Below are 23607 nucleotides of genomic sequence, written 5' to 3' on the forward strand. Positions count from 1 at the left end.
AAGAAACAATCTCGGAATCAAATTCATAAGTAAAAGCATCCCAGAGCTATTAATGCTTAAAGTGACAGTGGTCAGATGTGCAAAAAACGCTCTTGTCCTTAAGGTGAAAATGGGCTTGGTCCTTAAGGGGTCCCCGGGTGCCGCTCACAAAGGGGGTACCAGGGGCGGACTGACCCGCCGCCACCACTACTGAGGATCCGGGACACTCGTCCCAGATCCCCAGCAGACAGCGCTACATTCTCCTGTATGCGCGATACGCGCACATACAGGAGAAGGCGTCCCCTCTGTGTGAGCCGCATCTGCAGCTTACACAGAGGAGACGTGACCTCCGCCCCCACGCAGCACGCAGTAAAGGCGCCGGTGACGTCACTCATTGGCGCCTGTACTGTGGAGGGGAGAAGACGCGGGCCCTGCAGCTGAGGAGATCGCTGCGTGGGATAGAGCATCCTTTTTTTATTTTTTTTCTCAACTCTGCATACACCTATGGGGAAGGGAGAGGGGGGGGGGGTTACTCTACATATACCTATGGGGGGGGGGTTACTCTACCTATACCTATGGGGAAGGGGAGGGGGAAGGTTACTCTACATATACCTATGGGGAAGGGGAGGGGGGGCTACTCTACATATACCTATGGGGGGGGGGCTACTCTACATATACCTATGGGGAAGGGGAGGGGGGTTTACTCTACATATACCTATGGGGAAGGGGAGGGGTTACTCTACATATACCTATGGGGAAGGGGAGGGGGGTTAACTCTACATATACCTATAGGGAAGGGGATGGGGGGGGGGTACTCTACATAAACCTATGGGGAAGGGGAGGGGGGGTTAACTCTACATATACCTATGGGGAGGGGGGGGTTACTCTACATATACCTATGGGGAAGGGGAGGGGGGGTTACTCTACATACACCTATGGGGAAGGGGGGCTACTCTACATATACCTATGGGGGGGCCACTCTACATATACCTATGGGGAAGGGGTGGGGGGGTTTACTCTACATATACCTATGGGGAAGGGAGGGGGGTTAACTCTACATATACCTATGGGGAAGGGGAGGGGTTACTCTACATATACCTATGGGGAAGGGGTGGGGGGGTTTACTCTACATATACCTATGGGGAAGGGAGGGGGGTTAACTCTACATATACCTATGGGGAAGGGGAGGGGTTACTCTACATATACCTATGGGGAAGGGGAGGGGTGTTAACTCTACATATACCTATGGGGAAGGGGAGGGGTTACTCTACATATACCTATGGGGAAGGGGAGGGGTTACTCTACATATACCTATGGGGAAGGGGAGGGGTTACTCTACATATATCTAAGGGGAAGAGGGGGGGGTGTAGCTGCATATACATGTGGGAAAGAGGGGGGTGTAACTGCATATACACCTATGGGAAAGGGGGGGTGTAACTGCATATACCTATGGGAAAGGGGGGGTGTAACTGCATATACCTATGTGAAAAGGGGGGGGGGTGTAACTGCATATACCTATGGGAAAAGGGGGGGGTGTAACTGCATATACCTATGGGAAAGAGGGGGGGGTGTAACTGCATATACCTATGGGAAAGAGGGGGGGGTGTAACTGCATATACCTATGGGAAAGAGGGGGGGTGTAGCTCTGCTTATACCTATGGGAAAGTGGGGGGTGTACCTGCTTATACCTATGGGAAAGAGGGGAAGGTAACTTTGCCTATACCAATGGGGAAGAGGGGGGGGGGGGGATCTGCCTATACCTATGGGAAAAAAGGGGTTTAACTCTGCCTATACCTATGGGAAACGGGGGAGTTTTGTTTTTTTTAACTCTGCCTATACCTACGGGGAAAGGGGGACTCTGCTGCCTATACCTAAGGAGAAAGGGGGTTTAACTCTGCTGCCTATACCTACAGGGAAGGGGGGCTACCTAACTTTATACCTGGATGCCTAACTACTTACCTACATACCTGGCCTTCATACACGGCTGCCTAACTACCTAGCTAGCCCTCTACCTACCTAACTTGTCACCTACCTACATATCTGGCTTCCTGATCTACCTACCTAGTTACCCATTTACCTGGCTACCTACCTACCTGCCCGTTTACTGTGCAGGACACCAAGGAGGGCATTATTACAGTTTGTGGGCCTATAGATTGAAAGATTATGTAGAGGAGGGGAGAGCACTGGAAAAATTCAGAGTCTGACATGTTTTTCCTGCAGTTGTTAAGAGATCCACATGGCGGTTTTATCTGGACGGAAAAGAAAAGAAAAGAGGACGCATGATCAGAAAATACGTAATTGCGAGTCCCAAAATGTAACTGTAATCACTTATATGGTATACACATCCTGTGTACAGCTGATATCTACCGCCATATGGTCCTGTATATAATCACTTATATTGTATACAGATTCTTTATAGTATACTGGTCTGTATAGTGGTTTTATTCAGTACAGTATGGCGGTATTATCCAGTTATTGTGTGGTGGTATATATTTACTCCTTGTATGCCAGTATTATTAGTCATGGAAATTTACCTATGTTAAAGTGTTTCTTATATATATATATATATATATATATATATATATATATATATATATAAATTTTAGTTTATTGTGTGGGATTTAGGTGGAATAGGGGCGTGGCAGAAGATTGACGAGCTGTAGAGCCTAGTAGGGGCCCTTGCTTTTTTTTTTGGTCCGTGGGCCCCGAGTGTTGTCAGTCCGCTCCTGGGGGGGGGGGCAAACAAAGGGTCCGCCCTGGGTGCCAAATGCTCTAGGTACGCCCCTGCTCTGGACACAGACGACTGCACTGGACCTCAGCATACAAGCGAAGATATTGCAGCCCCTCCCCTTGTTATATAGGGGGGCTGTGCAAGGTGCCCATAGGTCCCTTGGGGGGGTCACCTGGTCACTGGAGTCCTCTGGGTAACATTCATGTGGCACAGACATTAAAGCAACAGTACATTAAATGAGGCAAACCTATATACATAATGGGGGTATGCTGCAGGGGAGCCCTGGGGACATGCAGGGACTCTGCCTGACAGGGCAGGAGGGCAGTACGGGGCCACGTCATCCCGTACTGGGATATCACACACATATGTCTAAATGCTGGTAAAAACAGCTCCGTCAAGATGGAGCCCCAATCTAAGTGATGCATTCCCTTTAAGAGCCATAACTCTATTTCTTCTCTCTATAAACCCATATGTGGGGTTGTTTTTTGTAGGACAAACTGTACTTTGTAATGACACCCTTTACAATTTCATGAAATATGCTGTGAAAACAAAATTATTTGTCAGGTGAACTTGAAAAACTGAGATGTTTCAGTAAGATAATATTTATACCCAATTTATATAGCTTTTGTTTTCTTTTCGCTTCAGCTTCACACATTTTCTATACAATATATGGTGTTGCAGTTATATCTTGCTTCCTGTTTTGATGCAGCTGGTCTGCTTCTTTTACTCTTTTGATCATGCAACCTTGGAGAAATTGGTTACTTATGTGTACATATTACTCATGCTTGTAAATCATCTTTTATTTGAGCTACTGATGGGTATAAGGTGAACACAAAGTAAATTCAAGTAGAAGAAACAGGCATGGTCGCACATCTACATATTGTATTTTGATCTAGTTGCTTCTCAGCATTAATTCAATAAGGTGAACACGCTTCTTTTATGTACATGTTACAGAAAAGTTTTTTTGGGCTTGTTTGCAAAAGGGTTTATAAGAATTAGACTTTTTCATGTTTTACATTTATTATTTACTTCAATGGGACAAAGCTACAGTAAGTTGCATGATTATACTATAATACCCAGGGTCATAATAATGCCTGTAGGAGAAGGGGGGGGGGGGGGGGGGGGGCGGGGGTCCGTATGGGAATTCGGGACACATGTCCCAGATCCTTGGAAAAGCATTGTTTTCAACTGTGTATGTATCTTTAAAACCAACACAAAGTTGTAAGTACACCACATCCCCACCATTGGGGGCTCCGTCCTGTCACTTCAGCCAAGGCTTCCTATGAGCGCAATGTAAACTCAGAGAGGAGAATTGTGCACAAAGGACCGGGAACTGTGGTGGAATAATTTAACGGTGACTGCTTTTTTTTTTAATGGGGTCTACAGTGTTTGGGGCCTACTACCATATGAGAAACAAAGGAGAAAAATAATCAGATATACTAAAGTGCAGTGCACACCTATCAATAATAACAATATTCTGTTATACAGGTGTGCACTGCATTTAAGTATATTTTTTCTCCATTTGTTTTGTATATGGCTATTGGGATAAACTGCTTTACACCCTGATATGTACTCTGATATAGAGGTTGAGTACTATGTTTTTGTTTGGTTGTTTTACTACCATATGAGGGCACAGAGGGACCTACTATATGGGGCAATAAGAGGGGTCTACTACTATTTTAGCACTAACAACTCAAAAGAGAGTACAAATCAGAAGTGACCTGGGCACACCTGCAGTATGCGCCCACGAATGTATAGTGCATGGTGCTGATATTTAAAAATCTATTACATAGCCACCCCCCCCCAAAAAAAAAAAATGTTTTTTTCACCTAAGTAAGTGATGTTCTCAGATGTTTTCTCTGAAGACTTCACTTAGGTGACAAAACATGTTGGGGGGGGGGGGGGGCTTTGTGAAGTGTTTTGAATGTCAGCACCATACACCACCCATTCATTGTTACACTCTGCAGGTGAGCACAGGTCACTTCTCATGTATGCTGTATACTCTAAGTGTGGTTACGTGCTAGTGAAATAGTGCTGGGTTTTTAACCTTTTTGGTTTGGCTCTGATTTATCTACTGTTAAAAAAAAAGTTACTTTTACAATAAAAACAAACAAACAAACAAACAAGAACCAATAGAAGTCGATACAGTCAATAATGCACAACCATATTAGACAAATAACAAAAGCACGGTAATGTGAGCAAGGGTGCTCCAAATAAACAGTCAATTAACAGGGGTAGGGACAGAGAGAACCATCAATGAACAGGGCAAATTGTCCATATGTCAGGCCTACAGTTTAGGAGATCGCTGCTCGTGAGGTCAGGTTGTCGAGTAGAGAGAACACATCCTGTTCAACAACATAATTAAAAAACATCCAGGCGATGCAAAGGCTAGGTTTAAAAGATGCGAGGCAAAAAGGTAGACTCCCAGTTGGGAAGGGGTTAAGAAGAAAAGTGGAAAGAAAAGAGAAGATAAAGCAGTGAAAAACAGAGAGAGAGAGCAGGCAGGAAAGAATCACATTTAAAGCGGAGTAACAAAGTGAGGGCTGTGCATCCATAGATCCCACTGTTTCAAGAACTTGGCATCACAAGAGCGAGATAGTGCCACCTTCCTGGGGACCTTATAATGGCTCCCATATTTAGATGGCCCCAGGTCTTAATGATAGAACAGAATAGGAATACTCACCAGTAATTGCACAAAAAAATACACACAGACTCATATCAAGTCATAAATAATTAACTCTAAAACCTCACTAGGAGAAAGGAAACTAGGGAAAATAAACCTGCTGGATCCTGAGAGGGTCCAACAGGGCTCATTGACAGCCTAGACTCATCCCCTTTCTTAGTTCATCAGTGAAGAAGTTGTTTTTATCTTTGTATACTCTATATAGACTATTATACTGATGTCCTCCAGGTTAGGTCCAATTATAAACGCTTTCTTCTTTTTTTTTAGTCCCTCTTTGCTTTTCACACTGGTGTTTGGCAGTTCCCAAGGTAATGTGTACAGTCACTTGACTTAAAAGGACCTAGCGCAATAACGTAGATCCAAGGCCGGAAGAAGTACGCAGTGTCATAAGAAATGGCCAGTGTTGCCTCTGAGCGCTCCACATCTCAACATCGCAGACGAATCATTGTCACCTGCCTGACTAGCTCCCCTATCTAAGGGCCTCAATTTTGGTCTTCATTAACAGTTTGATATTGTTCAATTTGAAATTTATATGTACAAGGCCATGAGAACAATAAGTCTGTTTAAGATGTTTAAAAATAAAGGTATTAAGCCAACCTCTGACAAGCAATTTGAAGGAGAATCCCCGTGTGTTATTGGACCTCTTAGGTTTAGTGTAGCAAGTGGGTTAGGAAGTGAGGATAGTGAGTATGTAAGATTACTAGCTGAGTTGTCTGAAGATATCCTTTGCAAAACTAGCATCGAGTAACAGTTCTCTAGGATTACAGGTGGGAAACCATCCACCTTTAACCCGCCTCTTCCATCAGGTTCCCCAATAGACCTATTCATGAAGGCATTATTGAAAGACATTAAGTTATTACTCTACCCTTACATGCGAGGAATTTCAAGCTCTAGAATGGCTAGTTGCTCAAACACATCTGATGGTAATTAGAGCCAACAAAGGAGGAGGAGTCATAATTATGAAAACGGAACAATATGAACATGAAGCTACCCGCCAACTAGCAGATCATATTACGTATGAACGTCTATCATCAGATCCGACACAAAGGATACTGGATCAACTACGGTCTCTCTTGAGAAGGTTCGTTGAAAGTATTTGGTGTATTTCAGTCCATCACTCAATTAATCACCTCTAAAAGCACTTTCGTTATTTATTACCTAGTATGTCCTCTTTTGAGATTTTACATTGGCAAGACCAAGAGACAGCTCTGCGTCATATTCGGAGAACACTGCTATTCTCTAAAAAAAAACCTGTTAGGGGTCTCCAGGCTAGCTGAACATCCCCAGACATGTCATAAGAATGACATCAATGTTCTTAGATTTGGGGGTTTGGAGAGAGTGTTCCTGCAAAAAAAGGGGGAGATTTTACTGTTACAGCAGGAGGCCCGCTGGATCCTGAGATGTAATGCTCAGGGTCCAGCAGGGTTTAATGACCGCCTAGACTTGTCCCCTTTCTTAGTCCATGAGTAAAGAAGTTGTTTTTATCTTTGTATACTCTATATAGTCTATTATACTGATAGGTTAGGTCCTATTATAAATGCTTTCTTCCTTTTTTTTCGTCCCTCTTTGCTTCCCACACTGGTGTTTACACATTACCATGGGAACTGCCACAGTCACCTGACTTAAAAGAACCTAGCGCGATGATGTAGATCCGAGCCTCGAAGAAGTACGCAGTGTCGTACGAAACAGCCGGCGTTGCTTCTGAGTGCTCGACATAGTCTCTGCAAGATCCCGTGATCCCCGGGCATGAAGATACTTTCCCTGCGGTGAGTGCATGTATGCTCTTATGTATTGCCATAAATAATTAACTACTCACCAGGATGGCTACAGATCATAGGAGTAGTAGTACCAGCAGAAGAATTAAGCAACCACTTGCTGAAGGTGGCTGCAGCAGACAGGACCAGAGAACTTTCAGAATCCACAATTACTCACATACAGTGATTGCAAATAATAGGAGTAAGGCTCCTTTCACACTACATAATTACTCAGTTATCAAAGTTCTGTCAGAAAATTGGCAGTAAAACGGCAGTTACAAAATCCTATACGGCCGTCAGAAAATCCCATTATAGTCTATGGGTTTTTTCTAATATACGTTTTAAACTGTTATAAATAACGGCCGTTATTTTTGTGACGGAAGATAGTAAGGGGAGAAATAGTTCATGAACTATTTCTCCGGTTACTATCTTCTGTCACACTGTATTTAGTTGAGTTGCGTTTTGTCTAGCACCTATGGCCGGCAACTAATATAAAAGACAGACACTTACCACCTGAGAGAGGCGTACACCTGGGCCGAAAGAAGCGTCTGCAGTGATGCGCGACTAGTAGCCTTCAGTGGTGTGCCCCGCGTCTGAGAGCTGTGCCGGCTCTCACTCCCCGCTATGGATCTGTAATCCTCTACACCTTTGCAGATATTCTGCAAGAATAAACTTCTCCACATTGAAACTACAGTCCGGGTGAGTGCGACTTCTTTCCGTCCTGCCACATTATCATATTTGAAGTTCTGCTTATATATGAATGTTTGCACCACAGGACGTAGTTAGCTGCTATCTGCACCTACAAGCCACATAGAGCTGTTTTATGGGACTATTAGTAGTAGATAGAGCAGTGCCTGGTATACCTGTACTACAAGAATAATCATATACTAACATGAGCAAGCTAGCAGCAGATCAAAGCTAGTCACTGGCTACACCAATCACACAGGGCAGAGAGCACAGACACACTGAATGGTAAAAACCAATATCACCAGCGCATGCACAAAAGGTAAATGGTTCCTTAAAGGGGTATTCTATATATCAACTGGTTCCGGAAAGTTAAACAGATTTGTAATTTACTTCTATTAAAAAATCTTAATCTTTCCAATAGTTATTAGCTTCTGAAGTTTTCTGTCTAACTGCTCAATGATGATGTCATGTCCCGGGAGCTGTGCATGATGGGAACATATCCCCATAGGAGCTGCACAGCTCCTGGGAGGTGAGTCATCAGAAAGCAGTTAGACAGAAAACAGCAACTCAACTTCAGAAGCTAATAACTATTGGAAGGATTAAGATTTTTTAATAGAAGTAATTTACAAATCTGTTTAACTTTCCGGAGCCAGTTGATATATATAAAAAAAAGTTTTGGCCTGGAATACCCCTTTAAATAACCTTGGGCTGGCACAATATAACTAAAATCCAGCTTCTATCCATTCCTCTGGCAAAAACAAAATAATGATATAGAGGGTGTTGATCTGCCATTTGTAACAACCATGTGACATAAAATGTCAGCAAATTTCTCACCTGTAGGAAAACTGCGGAGTCTTGTTGATAGATTTTCACAAGTTGCATATTAGAGATTGTATCAATATTACCCATGGCCAGACCAGCTACTGCCATGACCATTGCAAGGACACCAACATGTTTGCAAAATGGAATGATGGAGAACACCAATGAGATTGTCAGCGAACATATCAACAAAATGAACAAACACAGCTTCAATCTGTGGAAAGTAAAATATTATAGTCAGTGAGAAAAAAGCAGAAATACACAACTTATTTCCATTTATTTTTATGAGTGATCAAATAAGACCGTCATTTTGTACCAACTACCCAGTAATAAATTAGGGCACAAACTAGACAGACTAGGATTGCATATCACAGTCTGCCCAATTGTCACATTTAGTGGTAATGACAATGCGTTACATCCTTATACATTGTAACCAGTTCAAGACTGGCCAGTTTACCCTATTCAGGATTAGGTGCATGTAAATCTTTTTTTTTGTAAGTACATATGGGATTGAAAGTTATATAGTTTCCGTTGACTCTGGGTTACTATAATAATTTATATATCTCTTTTTTTTTCTTTAATACATAGGGCATATTTTGAGGTCATTGTATATTGGTATTTAATATCTGGGAAAAATGTATCAAGCCCTTAACGACGAGTGCTGTAAATGTACGGCGCTGTGGAGCGCTACTTTGCGCACAGCACCGTACATTTATGGTGCAGCGTTCCTTAATCACCGCGTCTCCAGACACGGTGATCGGAACAGGATGACTGCTGATATCTATCAGCAGCCATCCTGGCATATCGCCCAGGGGGGTCCTGAGACCAAACCCCCCACCCCCCACTGTCGGCGTGATTCGCCGGCCAATTTTGAATCATGGGTGCCATCTCCTCCTATCCCCTGCAATTGGCCGGTCAGGACTGAACGGTCAATGGCAGTTGGGGGCGGGGGGAGTTAAAATTGAGATCCCACTCTGCCAGCTGCTGGAAGTCCGGACAGTGCGGGGTAAAGATGGTTACCAGCGGCAGACACCGGGAGGACAGCAGCAGACAGCGGCAGGCAGTGGGGGACCGGCAGCAGAAGAATGCAGCGAAGATCTGGTAAGTGGTCTTCATTGCTGCTTTGGCTGTCTGGGCATGCTGGGAGTTGTAGTTTTGCAACATCTGGAGGTATACAGTTTGCAGTTCCAGATCTTGCAAAGCTACAACTCTCAGCATGCCCAGACAGTCCAGGCATGCTGAGTGTTGTAGTTTGGCAACATCTGAAGGGACAGATGTTGCAAAACTACAGCTCCCAGCATGCCCTTCGGCTCTCCGGGCATGCTGGGAGTTGTACTTTTGCACCAACTGGAGGCACACTGGTTGGGAAACAGTCTGTTGCCTAACTCAGTTTCCCAACCCATGTGCCTCCAGCTGTTGCAAAACTACAACTCCCAGCATGCACTGACAGACCATGCATGCTAGGAGTTGTAGTTTAGCAACAGTTGAAGGTTACCCCCCCCCCCCCCCCCCATTTGAATGTACAGGGTACATTCACATGGGCGGGGGTTTACTGCCATTTTCGTGCTTTAAGTTTGAGCTGTGGCAAATTATCCGATGCAGCTCAAACTCCCAGCAGGAAACTCGCTGTAAACCCCCGCCCATGTATGTGTGTATATGTACCCTAAAAACACTACACTACACTTACACAAAATAAAGAGTAAAACACTACACAGTTACCCCCCCCCCCCCAATAAAAATTAAAAAAAGTCTTGTACAGCACTGTTTCCAAAAAGGAGCCACCAGCTGTTGCAAAATAACTCCCAGTATTTCCGGACAGCAATTGACTGTCCAAGCATGCTGGGAGTTTTGCAACAGCTGGAGGCACCCTGTTTGGGGAACACTGGCGTAGGGTATTTTGGCGGCGGAGGCAAGCACCATGCTTGTATCCGGGTCCACCCCTATGCAAATCCCTAATTTAGGCCTCAAATGCGCATGAAACTCTTTCACTCTGGAGCCCTGTTGTACACTGCTAAAAAGAACAAAGGGAACACTTAAACAACACAATGTAACTCCAAGTCAATCACAATTCTGTGAAATCACACTGTCCACTCAGGAAGCAACACTGAATGACAATTTAACATGCTGTTGTGCAAATGGAACAGACAACAGGTGGAAATTATAGGCAATTAGCAAGACACCCCAATAAAGGAGTGGTTCTGCAGGTGGTTACCGCAGACCACTTCTCAGTTCTCATGCTTCTTGGCTGATGTTTTGGTCACTTCTGAATGCTGGCGGTGCTTTCACTCTAGTGGTAGCATGAGACGGAGTCTACAACCCACACAAGTGGCTCAGTTAGTGCAGCTCTTCCAGTGTGGCTCATCAATACGAGCTGCAGCAAGAATGTTTGCTGTGTCTGTCCGCGTAGTGTCCAGAGCATGGAGGCACTCCCAGGAGACAGGCCAGTACATCATGGGACGTAGAAGAGGCCGTAGGACGGCAACAACCCAGCAGCAGGACCGCTACCTCTGCCTTTGTGCAAGGAGGAGCAGGAGCACTGCCAGAGCCCTGCAAAATGACCTTCAGCAGGCCACAAATGTGCATGTGTCCACTCAAACTGTCAGAAACAGACTCCATGAGGGTGGTATGAGGGCCCAACGTCCACAGGTGGGGGTTGTGCTTATAGCCCAACACCGTGCAGAACGTTTGGCATTTGCCAGAGAACACTGAGATTGTCAAATTCGCCACTTGCACCCTGTGCTCTTCACAGATGAAAGCAGGTTCACACTGAGCACATGAGAGTCTGGAGATGCTGTGGAGAACGTTCTGCTGCCTGCAACATCCTCCAGCATGACCGGTTGGGCTGTGGGTCAGTAATGGGGTTGGATGGCATTTTTTTGGTGGGCCGCACAGCCCTCCATGTGCTTTCCAGAGGTAGCCTGACTGTCATTAGGTACCGAGATGAGATGTGCGGTTGACCCCACATATGGGGTGTTTCCGTACTCCAAAACATTTTGGGGGGCTTTTTCTCCTTTTACCCCTTATGAAAAGGTAAAGTTGGGGTCTACACCAGCATGTTAGTGTAAAAAAAATTTAATTTTTTACACTAACATGCTGTTGTTGCCCCATACTTTTCATAAGAGGTAAAAGGAAAAAAAAAAAAAGACCCCCAAAGTTTGAAACACAGTATCTCCTGAATACAAAAATACCCCATATGTGGACGTAAAATGCTCTGCAGGCGCACAACAAGGCTCAGGAGTAAGAGCGCACCATGTACATTTAAGGCCTAAACTGGTGATTTGCACAGGGGTGGCTGCTGGTTACAGCGGTTCTGACCTAAACGCAATAAGAACCACCCACACGTGACCACATTTTGGAAACTAAACCCCTCACGGAACGTAACAAGGGTTATAGTGAGCCTTAACACCCCACAGATGTTTGACAAATTTTCGTTAAAGTTGGACATGAAAATGTAAAAATTTTTTTTTTTTTCACTAAAATGCTGATGTTACCCCAAAGTTTTCATTTTCACAAGGGGTAATCAGAAAAACTCCCCACAAATTTTGTAATCCCATTCATTCTGAGTAAGATATGTGGATGTAAAGTGCTCTGCGGGTGAACTACAATGCTCAGAAGAGAAGGAACGCCATTGGGCTTTAGGAGAGAGAATTTGTAAACGCACATGGCCTTCAATTCCAGCCAAAGCCCCCATGGTGTCAAAACAGTGCAACCCCCCCACATGTGACCCTATTTTGGAAACTACATCCCTCAAGGAATGTAACAAGGGGTGCAGTGAGCATTTATACCCCACAGGTATCGGACTGTTTTTTTAAACAGTGGTCCGTGAAAAGGAAAAATGTAATCTTTCATTTGCACAGCCCAATATTCCAAAGATCTGTCAAGCGCCAGTGGGGTGTAAATGCTCACTGCACCCATTATTACATTCTGTGAGGGGTGTAGTTTCCAAAATGGTGTCACATGTGGGGGGGGTCCACTGTTCTGGTAGCACAGGGGCTTTGTAAACGCACATGGCCCCCGACTTCCCTTCCCTTCCAACCAAATTCTCTGTCCAAAAGCCCAATGGCGCTCCTTCTCTTCTGAGTATTGTAGTTCTCCCGCAGAGCACTTTACATCCACATATGGTGTATTTCCATACTCAGGAGAAAAAGCACCCCAAAATTTGTAACACTATTTCTTCTATTACCCCTTGTAAAAATAAAAAATTTGGGGTAACACCAGCATTTTTGTGAAAAAAAATCGAATTTTTCATTTTCACGTCCAACTTTATTGAAAATTTGTCAAACACCTGTGTGGTGTTAATGCTCACTGTACCCCTTGTTACATTCCTTGAGGGATTTAGTTTCCCAAATAGTGCCATGTGTTTTTTTTTTTTTTTTGCTGTTCTGGCACCATGGGGGCTTTCTAAATGAGACATGTCCCCCAAAAACCATTTCAGCAGAATTCGCTTTCCAAAAGCCCAACGTTGCTCCTTCCCTTCTGAGCCCTCTAGTGCACCCACACAGCACTTTACATCCACATATTTCCTTACTCAAGAGAAATGGGGTTACAAATTTTGGGGGACATTTTCATCTATTACCCCTTGTGAAAATGAAAAATCTGAGGTAACATCTGCATTTTTGTGAAAAAAATAAATTTCATTTTCACGTACCACTTTAACGAAAGTTCAATCACCTGTGGGGTGTTAAGGCTCACTATACCCCTTGTCATGTGTCTTAAGGGGTGTAGTTTCCCAAATAGTGTGCCATGTGGGTGCTTTTTGCTGTTCTGGCACCATGGGGGCTTCCTAAAAGCAATATGCCTCCCAAAAACAATTTCAGTAAAATTCGCACTTTACATCCACATATGAGGTATTTCCTTACTCGAGAGAAATTAGGTTACACATTTTGGTGGGCTTTTTTTTTTACCCCTTGTAAAAATACAAAATGGGTCTACAATAACATGTTAGTGTAAAAAAAATGAAGATTTTCACCTCCATTTTACTACTATTCCTGTGAAACACCTAAAGGGTTAACAAACTTTCTGAATGTCATTTTAAATACTTTGAGGGGTGCAGTTTCTATAATGGGGTCATTTATGGGGGATTTCTTACAGAAAGACCCCTCAAATCCACTTCAAACTTGAAAATTTGGAAAATTACTGCTACACTTTGAAGTCCTCTAATGGGTTTATACAGTAAAAACATGTCAATTTTATGATGCAAAAGTAGACAATGTATATGTGAATCAATATATAATTTATTTGTTATGTCTATTTTTCTTACAAGGAGTTTTCAAAGTTAAAAAAATGCAAAATTTTCTTATTGTTCATGAAATTTTGGATTTTTCCAGGTAGAAATGATGCAAGTATTTATGAATATTTACCCCTAACATAAAGTAGAATATGTCACAAAAAACTTTCTCAGAATCAAATTCATAAGTTAAAGCATCCCGATCGCTTGGTGGGAGAGAGATCAATCTGCAACTAATGCAACGACTGTAGGCACCCTGATTGATTTTGAATGGATGCAGCTTATTTATGTTTCAATGGGTAGGGTGGCTGATGTGTGGGAGGGAGGAAAATGGAATTGTGGGATTTCTAGTCAAAAAAAGAAAAGTCAAACAGGAAATACCAGGTCACAAAAAGCTAGCCACAGTGTTATGGTAATCTCACAACAGTTTATTGAGTACAATGTATATAGCGATTTGAAAGGCAGGGACAGTATTAAGGTATCTCTATCTTTTCTCTGGAAAATATATCTTATCTGTCTCTGGCTCTTTTTCTCATGCAGCTGCACAACCAGGTGTTTTCACTAGGTGGTCTGCAAATAGGTAAAGCTTAGTGAATCTTTGTAGAAAAATAATATATACTTTGTGGTTAAATAAATGTTGATGCCAAAACCTAAAATACATATCTCATTTCAACACTATGCATTATTAGGATTAGGGCCCCATTTTAATCCATGATTGGACAACATCAGATTGTATAGGGAGATTAAGCCTTGGAAAATAGCGACCTCAATTTTACAGGATTGGGACAGTGGGATTATGCAGGTATCTAGGAAAAGATGCTCTGGAATTGTATTGAATGACCTATAAGGCTACGGTCCCATGTATCGCTTACATAGCTAAATCCGCTGCGTATTCTTCGTTGAGCATACACACAGGGCTCCCTGACAGCTGAGCCACGGGCCAGCGTGACTGTGACGCACAGCCCTTGCTCCAAACCTCACTGAACACACAGGTCTATCGCCGGTTAGCCCTGTCTGTATGTTCAACGGAGAATACGCTGCGTATTTCCTGCTGCGCTGCAGTTTTTGTGGCTTTTTTTATTTTAACAAAAATAGTGGGTTTAAGTCTTGGTGTTTTTTCCTTTGGTGCGAAGGAGCTGCACTCTCTCCATAGACCACAGGTCCATGGTATTGCGATCACACTGATGCCTGCTATTAAACCTTCAGATTCAGATGAGCAATACTGAACACATCAACTGAAGTATTAGGGGAGGCATACAGACACTCATAAGGCCACCTGCGGTGCGATTGTGGGGGTCTGATGTGTTCAGATGGTGGCTGGAGCTCCACTTACCAGCTCCATGGCCACCCAGGTGATAATCCTCTATGGTTTGCTTTCTGAAGTAAATCAAAGACAACACTGGTCAGTGCTATGCCTATGCATAGCACTGAACAGTCAAAAGATTGCTAAAAATAGCGCTCTATAGGGACATAGAAAAATAGTAAACAAAAAAAATGTAATTACTGTAAATATTCCCCTCCCCCAATAAAATGACCCCCTCTTTCATATAACAAAAAATAAAAATAAATAACTATATTTAGTATCACCATGTGAAAATGTCTAAACTATTTAACCCCTTAAGGACTTTTCCGTTTTTGCATTTTTATTTTTTCCTCATGACCTTCTAAAAATCATAACGCTTTTAATTTTGCACATAAAATTCCATATGATGGCTTATTTTTTGAGCCACCAATTCTACTTTGCAGTGAAAAAAAAATTCATTGTGTGGGGCTTCCGTTTCTACGCAGTGCACCACGCAATACCACATATGTTTATTTTTATTTACATAGGTTTTTTTTTTTTATGGGAAAAGGGGGGGGGGGGTGATTCATACCTTTATTAAAACATTTTTTTCACTTTTTTTTGCAGTGTTATAGCTCCTATAGTGCATAACACTGCACACACTGATCTTTTACACTGTTCACTGCAAAGCCATAGCTTTGCATGGATCAGCGTTATAGGTGGTAGATTGCTCAAGCCTGTAGCAAGGTAAGGGGACCTCCGCTCGCATCCTAGCTGATAGGGACATCACGATTTTATCTCGATAGACCCCATTTTAAATACCGGGACCGGGCGCAGGGCGTACACATTACATACCTCCCCAGAAAAGAGATAAAAAAGTGACAAAAGTCACATATATGCAAAGGTCATAACGTAAAAACTACAGATCACAGCACAAAAAAATATGAGCCCTCTGACATCCCTGTATACAGAAAAATAAAGTTATAGGGGGTTGGAATATATATTTTTTTTGGTTAAGCAGTACTTTTTATGGTAAAATAAAATGTGTAATTACATGTTACAATTGGTTGTGCAAAAAAAAAAATCCTCATATGGCTCTGTGGATAGAAAAATAAGAGAGAGTTATGGCTCTTAGAAGGCAGGAAGGAAAACACGAAAACGCAAAAATAAAAATTCCCTGTGTCCTCAAGGCCAAAATGGGCTGTGTTTTCAAGGGGGTTAATATGGGACTGTACAACCTTCTTGCACTTTTGTTCAGGCTAATGCAGAGATACTGTATGATTCCCTAGGTCTTATACACCGCTGTGGAAAAACACCACTGTAGTATGGCCGTGTGCCCTTAATGTATGTTTACTAGTCACAGATATGCTAAAAAGTTATAGCATTGACTGGAACAAGTCTCCGAATTTCCTCCCCCTTCTAGTGTTTAAATAAGAGGTCACCTCGCACTTAACAGTTGTGGGCACTGCCGAAATCCATGTGAGTGTCAGTGTGTAATTAACTACAGTGAGTAGCAGAAGGTAGTTAACAGCTTGGCATTGCCTCAGTTGAACAAGTTAACCCTCCTCTTACCACATAATAAACAGGATATTTGCAAAATGCATACATTCATATCCAGAAATTGTATCATAATTGTATAATGCATATGCATAAATCCATTTTTTTAATTAGTGTAATAATTGTATGAGGACAAAAAATAAATAAATAGCTGTTAATGTATGAAATCCCTAATATTAATCCTATTAATAAATAAAATAATAGTAAACAGTCTAAGGAATTCTGGCTGCAAAACTTTCTTGTAAGATGCCTACTCTTGTCCACCATAACCTTATATAAGATAACAATATCTGGTTTATTAACTCTTTATTATACAGAGCTGCTGACCATTCTTTCTGTTGTTATGTTGTGGCATTCCCATGTGGTAGACTTGCTTTAAGAAATTTCTGCAACTGTCCAATTCATCGGAAATATCCGTATTCAGATAAATGGAGCTGTTTTGTATTTATTTGTATATATAGCTGTGTGTTGTATTTTTGGCCATACATGTAACTGGAGATGAGCGAACTTACAGTAAATTTGATTCGTCACAAACTTCTCGGCTCGGCAGTTGATGACTTTTCCTGCGTAAATTAGTTCAGCTTTCATGTGCTCCCGTGGGCTGAAAAAGGTGCATACAGTCCTAGGAGACTCTTTCCTAGGACTGTATCCACCTTTTCCAGCCCACCGGAGCACCTGAAGGCTGAACTAATTTACGCAGGATAAGTCATCAACTACCGAGCCAAGAAGTTTGTGACGAATCGAATTTACTGTAAGTTCGCTCATCTCTACATGTAACCTTACAAAATGTGAAAATTTTTCTATAAAAGCAAAGTTGTAGAAGTTGATTAAATACGTCAAATATATTTCATTGACTTCATGAACTAAAATCTATAGCACTAATTTACCTTTATAGAACATAGTGCAAAAAATGCTATTGTTTTAATACAATATATTTCATATCTTTACCCTTTCTCTGTCCTTCCAAACCTCCTGAGCATTGTTATCTTGCTTTATACCTCGCTGCATGTGACAAACAGCTTTGTACGAATAAGACGCCATGTGGGAATATAAAAAGCTACAATGAACTTCTCGTTCCTTCTAAGGATCCTGTTCCTCCATAATCATAAGATCATGTCACTCCCCTACATTCTTTATTTCATCATTGAACCTGAAGACACAGGGAGGTTATAAAGCCTAAACTATAGTATTTCCCATATGTAAATATTTTATTATATCTTTTCATGTGACCACACTGAAGAAATGACCCTCTGCTACAATGTAAAGTAATGAGTGCAGAGTCTGTGTAACAGTGTTTAATGTTGTGTCCCCTCAAAATAAGTCAACACACAGCCATTAATGTCTAAACCTTGCAACAAAGTGAGAACAATCCTAAGTGTAAATATCCGAATTGGGTACAAAGGGTCAATATTTTGTTTGACCACTATTTTCCAGCACTGCCTTCAGTCTCTTGGGCATGCAATTCACCAGAGCTTCACAGGTTGTCTCTAAAGTCCTCTTCCACTCCTCCATGATGACATCAGAGCTGGTGGATGTTAGAGACCTTGTGCTCCCCCACCTTCCATTTGTAGATGCCTCTATTAAGTTGCTTAATAGAGTTTAGGTCTGGAGACATGCTTTACCAGTCCATTACCTTTACCCTTCTTCAGGTTCTTTAGGAAGACAATGGTGTTCTTAGGAGGTGTGTTTGCTGTTCTTATCATGTTGGAATACTGCCCTGCCCAATGAATGGAGGGGAACATGCTCTGCTTCAATATGTCCCAGTACATGTTGAAATTCATGGTTCCCTCAAGCTGTAGCCCCCCAGTGCAAGCAGCCCCTATGCAAGCCCAGACCATGACACTCCCTCCACCTTGCTTGACTGTAGAAAAGACACACTTGTCTTTGTGTCAATACAGAGAATCAGACCACGCCACAGCTGACACACAGCATAAGGACCCGCACTACTACACAGCTAAATCTCAAGTATCGATGACAGGACAAAAAAGCATTAACATTTTATTTAAAAAAATCTGGCCACTTGTTTTAAAATATATGGTGTATGAGGACAGGATAAATAATTCAACATATGTACTAGCCATAAGGCCAATGAAAGTCCAGTGGATCAACAATTCTGACAATAGCAGAATACCAGATTATAATGGTTTATAAATTCTAAGTTCTTATATTATAAAACAATATATTTCCACTTTGAGGTATATTTACCACGTGTATAATTCTAAAAAAAAAAAAATTACATGGGTGACAGAGGGGCGTAGGGGGTGACAGAGGGGTGTTGGGGGTGTAGAGAAGTGTACATGGGTAACAGAGGGGTGTTGGGGGGGTGTAGAGGAGTGTATATGGGTAACAGAGGGGTGAAGAGGAGTGTAGAGGAGTCTACATGGGTGACGGGGCATAGGGGGTGACAGAGGGGTGTAGAAGAGTGTACATGGGTGACTGGGTGAAAAAGGGGGTGGACAGGAGTGACAAGGTGGTAACAGAGGGGTGGAGAAGGGTGACAGGGACATATGGGTGAATAGTGGGGGTTGGACTTTGGTGATAGTGGTAGACTGGGGGGGGTCAGAGGGGTGGTGAACATGGATGACAGGGGCAGACAAGGTGGACATAGAGGACAGGAAAGTGGAAAAGGGTGGAAGGGGATAACAGAGGGGAGAGGGTCCAGTACCTTAATTAAGCTGAGCAGTTTTTCCTTCTGCATGTGACTCACTCCCCGCACCGCAGGGGGAGGGGGATGCTGTGTGCACACCTACAGACAATGCGCATGCAGGTTTCCCCCCCCCCCCAATAAATTGCCGGCACCCACCATCTTTTCCACCGGAGCATCGCGGAACCCTGACGGAACCCATGGGTTCTGGGGAACCCCGGTTGGGAATCACTGGTTTAGAGCATCAGGTGCATCGCCGGAGGATCGTGATGTCTGATCGCAGGGGTCCCCCTGCGATCTCCCTGCAGCGTCGTGATGTGACGCAATGCCCTCTCAATGCAAGTCTATAGGAGGGGGCGTGGTGGCCGTCCCCCTCCCATAGAATTGCATTGAAAGGGAGGGACGCAATGTCACAAGGAGGCATGACAGTAACGCCACGAGCCTCCAGTACCGCAGCGAACACCGGGTGCTGCAGGGAGATCGTGGGGGTCCCAACAGCTGGACCCTCACAATCAGACATCTCCCCTATCCTTTATAAAAAATAAAGTCAAATATTTTTTTTTTTTTACAAAATAAGTATGCTAAGAATTCTGACCCCCCCCCCCCCCCAATAACTTTTTTATTTTTCTCTCTATGGGGCTGTTTGATCTCTAGTTTGTATTGGTACCATTTTGGTTGAGAAAGGGGCTTATTTTCTTCTTATTTTTTTCTGATATATGATGTGATTAAAAAAAAGTCAGCAATTCAAGCATTTTTTTTTGTTTATGCACTTCACGGTACAGGAACAATAATTTTGTGTTATAATAGGGCAGAAAATTCTGTACGTGGCAATAACTTTGCTTTGTATTTGAAAAATAGTAATTAATTAGATTTTGATTGAGGGAGGAGTTTATTTTATAGTTAAAACATTATCAATTCAGTTTTTTTGCTACACTTTTTAAGTCCTATAGGGTTCTTCTATAAAGCATGTTTGGATTGCATATACTGATCAATGCAATGCTATAGATTTAATCAGTGAGATTTGCACTGCCTGTGGTAGACTCTACTAGTAGAGAGCCCTGTGGCAGGTAGGAAGGTCTAGTAAAGGTATCCTGCTGCCAGAAAAACATCTGCACCTAGCGAATATGTTGCCGAGGTGCCAATTGGGCACCTGAGAGGCTAAGCACCTGTCATTCAAACTCCTAAATGCCGTGCTCACTATTAATCGAAGCACTTGACAGGTTAAACAACCAACATCAGTGTGATCACTGATGTCGGTCATTGGCTAGGAGTGCTGGCTGCTGATAGCAGGCGTCACTCACCATCTATGAAGTAAGCGCAGCTTCTACGTTGACTTCATAGAACTTCTGTACTGCATGACATATGTGGCATGGTGCATTATGGCCAAGCCATACCTTTTTGTCCTTTGTTGGGAAGAGGTTAAAGATCCATTTGCCTGTCAACTCCAGTGAAGCAACACTGGTTGCTATAGCGTGCAGGTATTGCTGGGAGACCCATGACAATAAGCTGAAAACTGAATTGACAGCAGATGATCCTTACCCTACACTTTGTCAGACTGTGATAAGAATATTTTTTCATAAAAATACAATAAAACAAAGAACTTATTTCTGAAAGGGCATACTAAAGTCACAGATCTTTTCTGCCATGTTTTAAATGACCTTAAAACGATTCTGGTGAAAAGATTTTTCTAAAAACGGTCCCAGCCTGCCACTTCAAACAAACAAAAAAATAATTATACTTACAACTCACTTGGTCCCCATAGCCTCCGGTATTGCGTCTCCTGACTTCTGTCATACTCCACTTTCTGGTGCTGGGATTCAATAAAGCTTATCAGTGGCTGAGGCAGGACACCACTGTGGCTAGTGATTGGCTGAGCGGCAATGTGACGTTATTGGGCTGAGATATTAGCGCTCAGCCAATTACTGGCTTGAGCCCAGCGTGAGCACTCTGACATACTAAGGTCGGGAGCAGCGATACTAGAGGCTATGGGGACCAAGAGAGAGGTATATATATATATATATATATATATATATATATATATATATATATATATATATATATATTTTTTTTTTTTTTTTTTTTTTTTTTTTTTTTTTTTTAAGGAGGCAGTATTTTTGCTAGTCAACTACTTTAAAGTGAAATTTTAAGGTCCAAATTCTGATTAATTTCTAACTATTCCCACATTTAAATAGTTAACACCTAACCAGCATCCACCACTAGAGGGAGTCTAGGAGCTTACAACTGTAACACCACCCAAGGTCACAAGATGGCAAAACTGCACTTTGCCTATAGCAGTCAAACATCGTGAGTCCTAATAATGCCTTCAAATACTTAGATACCCACAGGACTTAAAGTAGGTTGAACTGTATGATAAGCAAACAGACTCAAGAAAAAAAAACACATGTAACACTCATGTATGCTAGCATGTACAAATTAGATTAGAAATTTACCAATACAGGTGACAGGAGGAAAGGAACCGGATGATGTTGAGAAATAGATGATTGAAGAAAGGGATTATTAGGAAGGCAGTCAAGAATTGAACCAGATGATAAACATGAGCTATTAAACAAAATGACCCTAGCTAGCTATCACTATTAAATTTCCTTAGATCTATGCCCGATCACTGAATCTAATATTAGACACTATTAAGTATGACTGTACTTATATATATCCCTATGACAACCCTGATCTGTAAACTAACCCTATCAGAGCAACAAGCAGGCATCATCACCCAGAGACAAAATATCAAGACTTAACAGAAACTGAATTAAGAAAGTAAACTTCTAGGAAGCCAGATAAAACAACAACTTTAAAATACAGACACAGGGGAAAATTACCGTAATCAAGACCTGTGCTGAAGAAAAGTTAACCAGTTGCCCATAGCAATCAGATTGCTTCTTTTATTTTCAAAAAGGCTGCTGAAAAATAAAAGAAGCAATCTGATTGGTTGCTATGGACAACTGGTCAACTTTTCCTCTGCACAAGTTTTGATGAATCTCCCACACAAGGATGAACCAGAAACTTCATGAAAAATTGGTACCAACTAGACAAAAAGTAAGGCGTTGGACAATACACAAGGAATTATGAAAACACACAATAATCTGCATAATACTGCAAAAGTCATGTATATTAAAAAAGAGAGGCTAATCAATCAGTAACTCTACTCTAAACTAGCCCAGTCATGATTAACTGAGCCAGAGTAATAGAATAGTTGTGAGACATAGCAACTGCCTCACAAAATAGGAGAAAGCAGAATAGTAAGATAATACCTGTAATTATTAACAGCATGCTGTTTTAATCATAGAGGAAAATGTATAATCAGCGCATAGTGAGGTCCTCATCTCCCTCTAGTGGCGGTTACAGGTGGCCAGATTTTTTGAACTTTAGGGTTTCTCTATGCAGGGTATTTGAAGTTTCACAGTAGCTTGATCTTCTGATCACTATAAATATATTAATAAGCACTGAATTAGGACGCCCATCCGAATAGTAAGTTATATAATTTATCAATAACATTTTGTACTAGTAACTTTATTTAAAGAGGATTTCTGAAAAAAAAAAATTTGAAAAAGCTCCTTTGGAGCCGACTCTTGTACTATTGTTCTTAATGAAATTACTTCAAGGAAATCATATGCAGTTTATTCCAGGAATAAAAGATCTTGTTCAGCTGGTTCTGGCTCCAAGCTATAGTCAGTAAGATTTTCATTCCATAGATATTGTTTAATAAAAACAGAATGCATAGCAGAGCTTACAGGGTAAATTAATGAGATTTATTACGCTAACAAACATTTAGTAAAAACAGGCATATCACTAACAAATCTGCTGAAATCAAACAAAGACTCCTCTTTTTTAATTTTGCCAGAGTTTGGCTTCTTCCCAGATATTTAATTAAACAATACTGAAGTGGATTGAAATCAGCATAAAACAAATGATAATAATATTGCCCAAATATGCATAACTATTCCTATGATGGGTATGAAGACGGGTAAGCTGCAGTGTGCCACCTAGTTTGGGAATCAAGACAGGGGGGTTTGATCATTCACTTTTTGTTATCTCAATTACCCAGCGGTCCAAGATCATTTTGAACTCTTAAGATATGGCTTGTCTATGGCTTCTGGTACCCTGTATAGTTTCAAATGAACTTGTACCTGCAGTTCGGGCATGTTTGCTTGATCACTTAGGTATGCCCAGGTATTAATGAGAAGACATCAGTATATCTTAGGACAAACTCTCTTGCTTATGGGCAC

General features: G+C 42.0%; 1 protein-coding gene across 1 annotated transcript in view; it reads right to left on the reverse strand.

Annotated features, from left to right (window-relative positions):
• Positions 1 to 23607, reverse strand: part of MFSD4A (major facilitator superfamily domain containing 4A) — a 99772-nt gene that overhangs the window by 39150 nt on the left and 37015 nt on the right. The window contains exon 2 of the mRNA XM_056560713.1: positions 8669 to 8867. Coding sequence (XP_056416688.1) covers positions 8669 to 8867 — 199 coding nt within the window. The remainder of the gene's footprint in view (positions 1 to 8668; positions 8868 to 23607) is intronic.

This window comes from Hyla sarda, chromosome 2 (genome assembly GCF_029499605.1).
Source record: "Hyla sarda isolate aHylSar1 chromosome 2, aHylSar1.hap1, whole genome shotgun sequence".
In the NCBI taxonomy this organism is placed as follows: Eukaryota; Metazoa; Chordata; class Amphibia; order Anura; family Hylidae; genus Hyla; species Hyla sarda.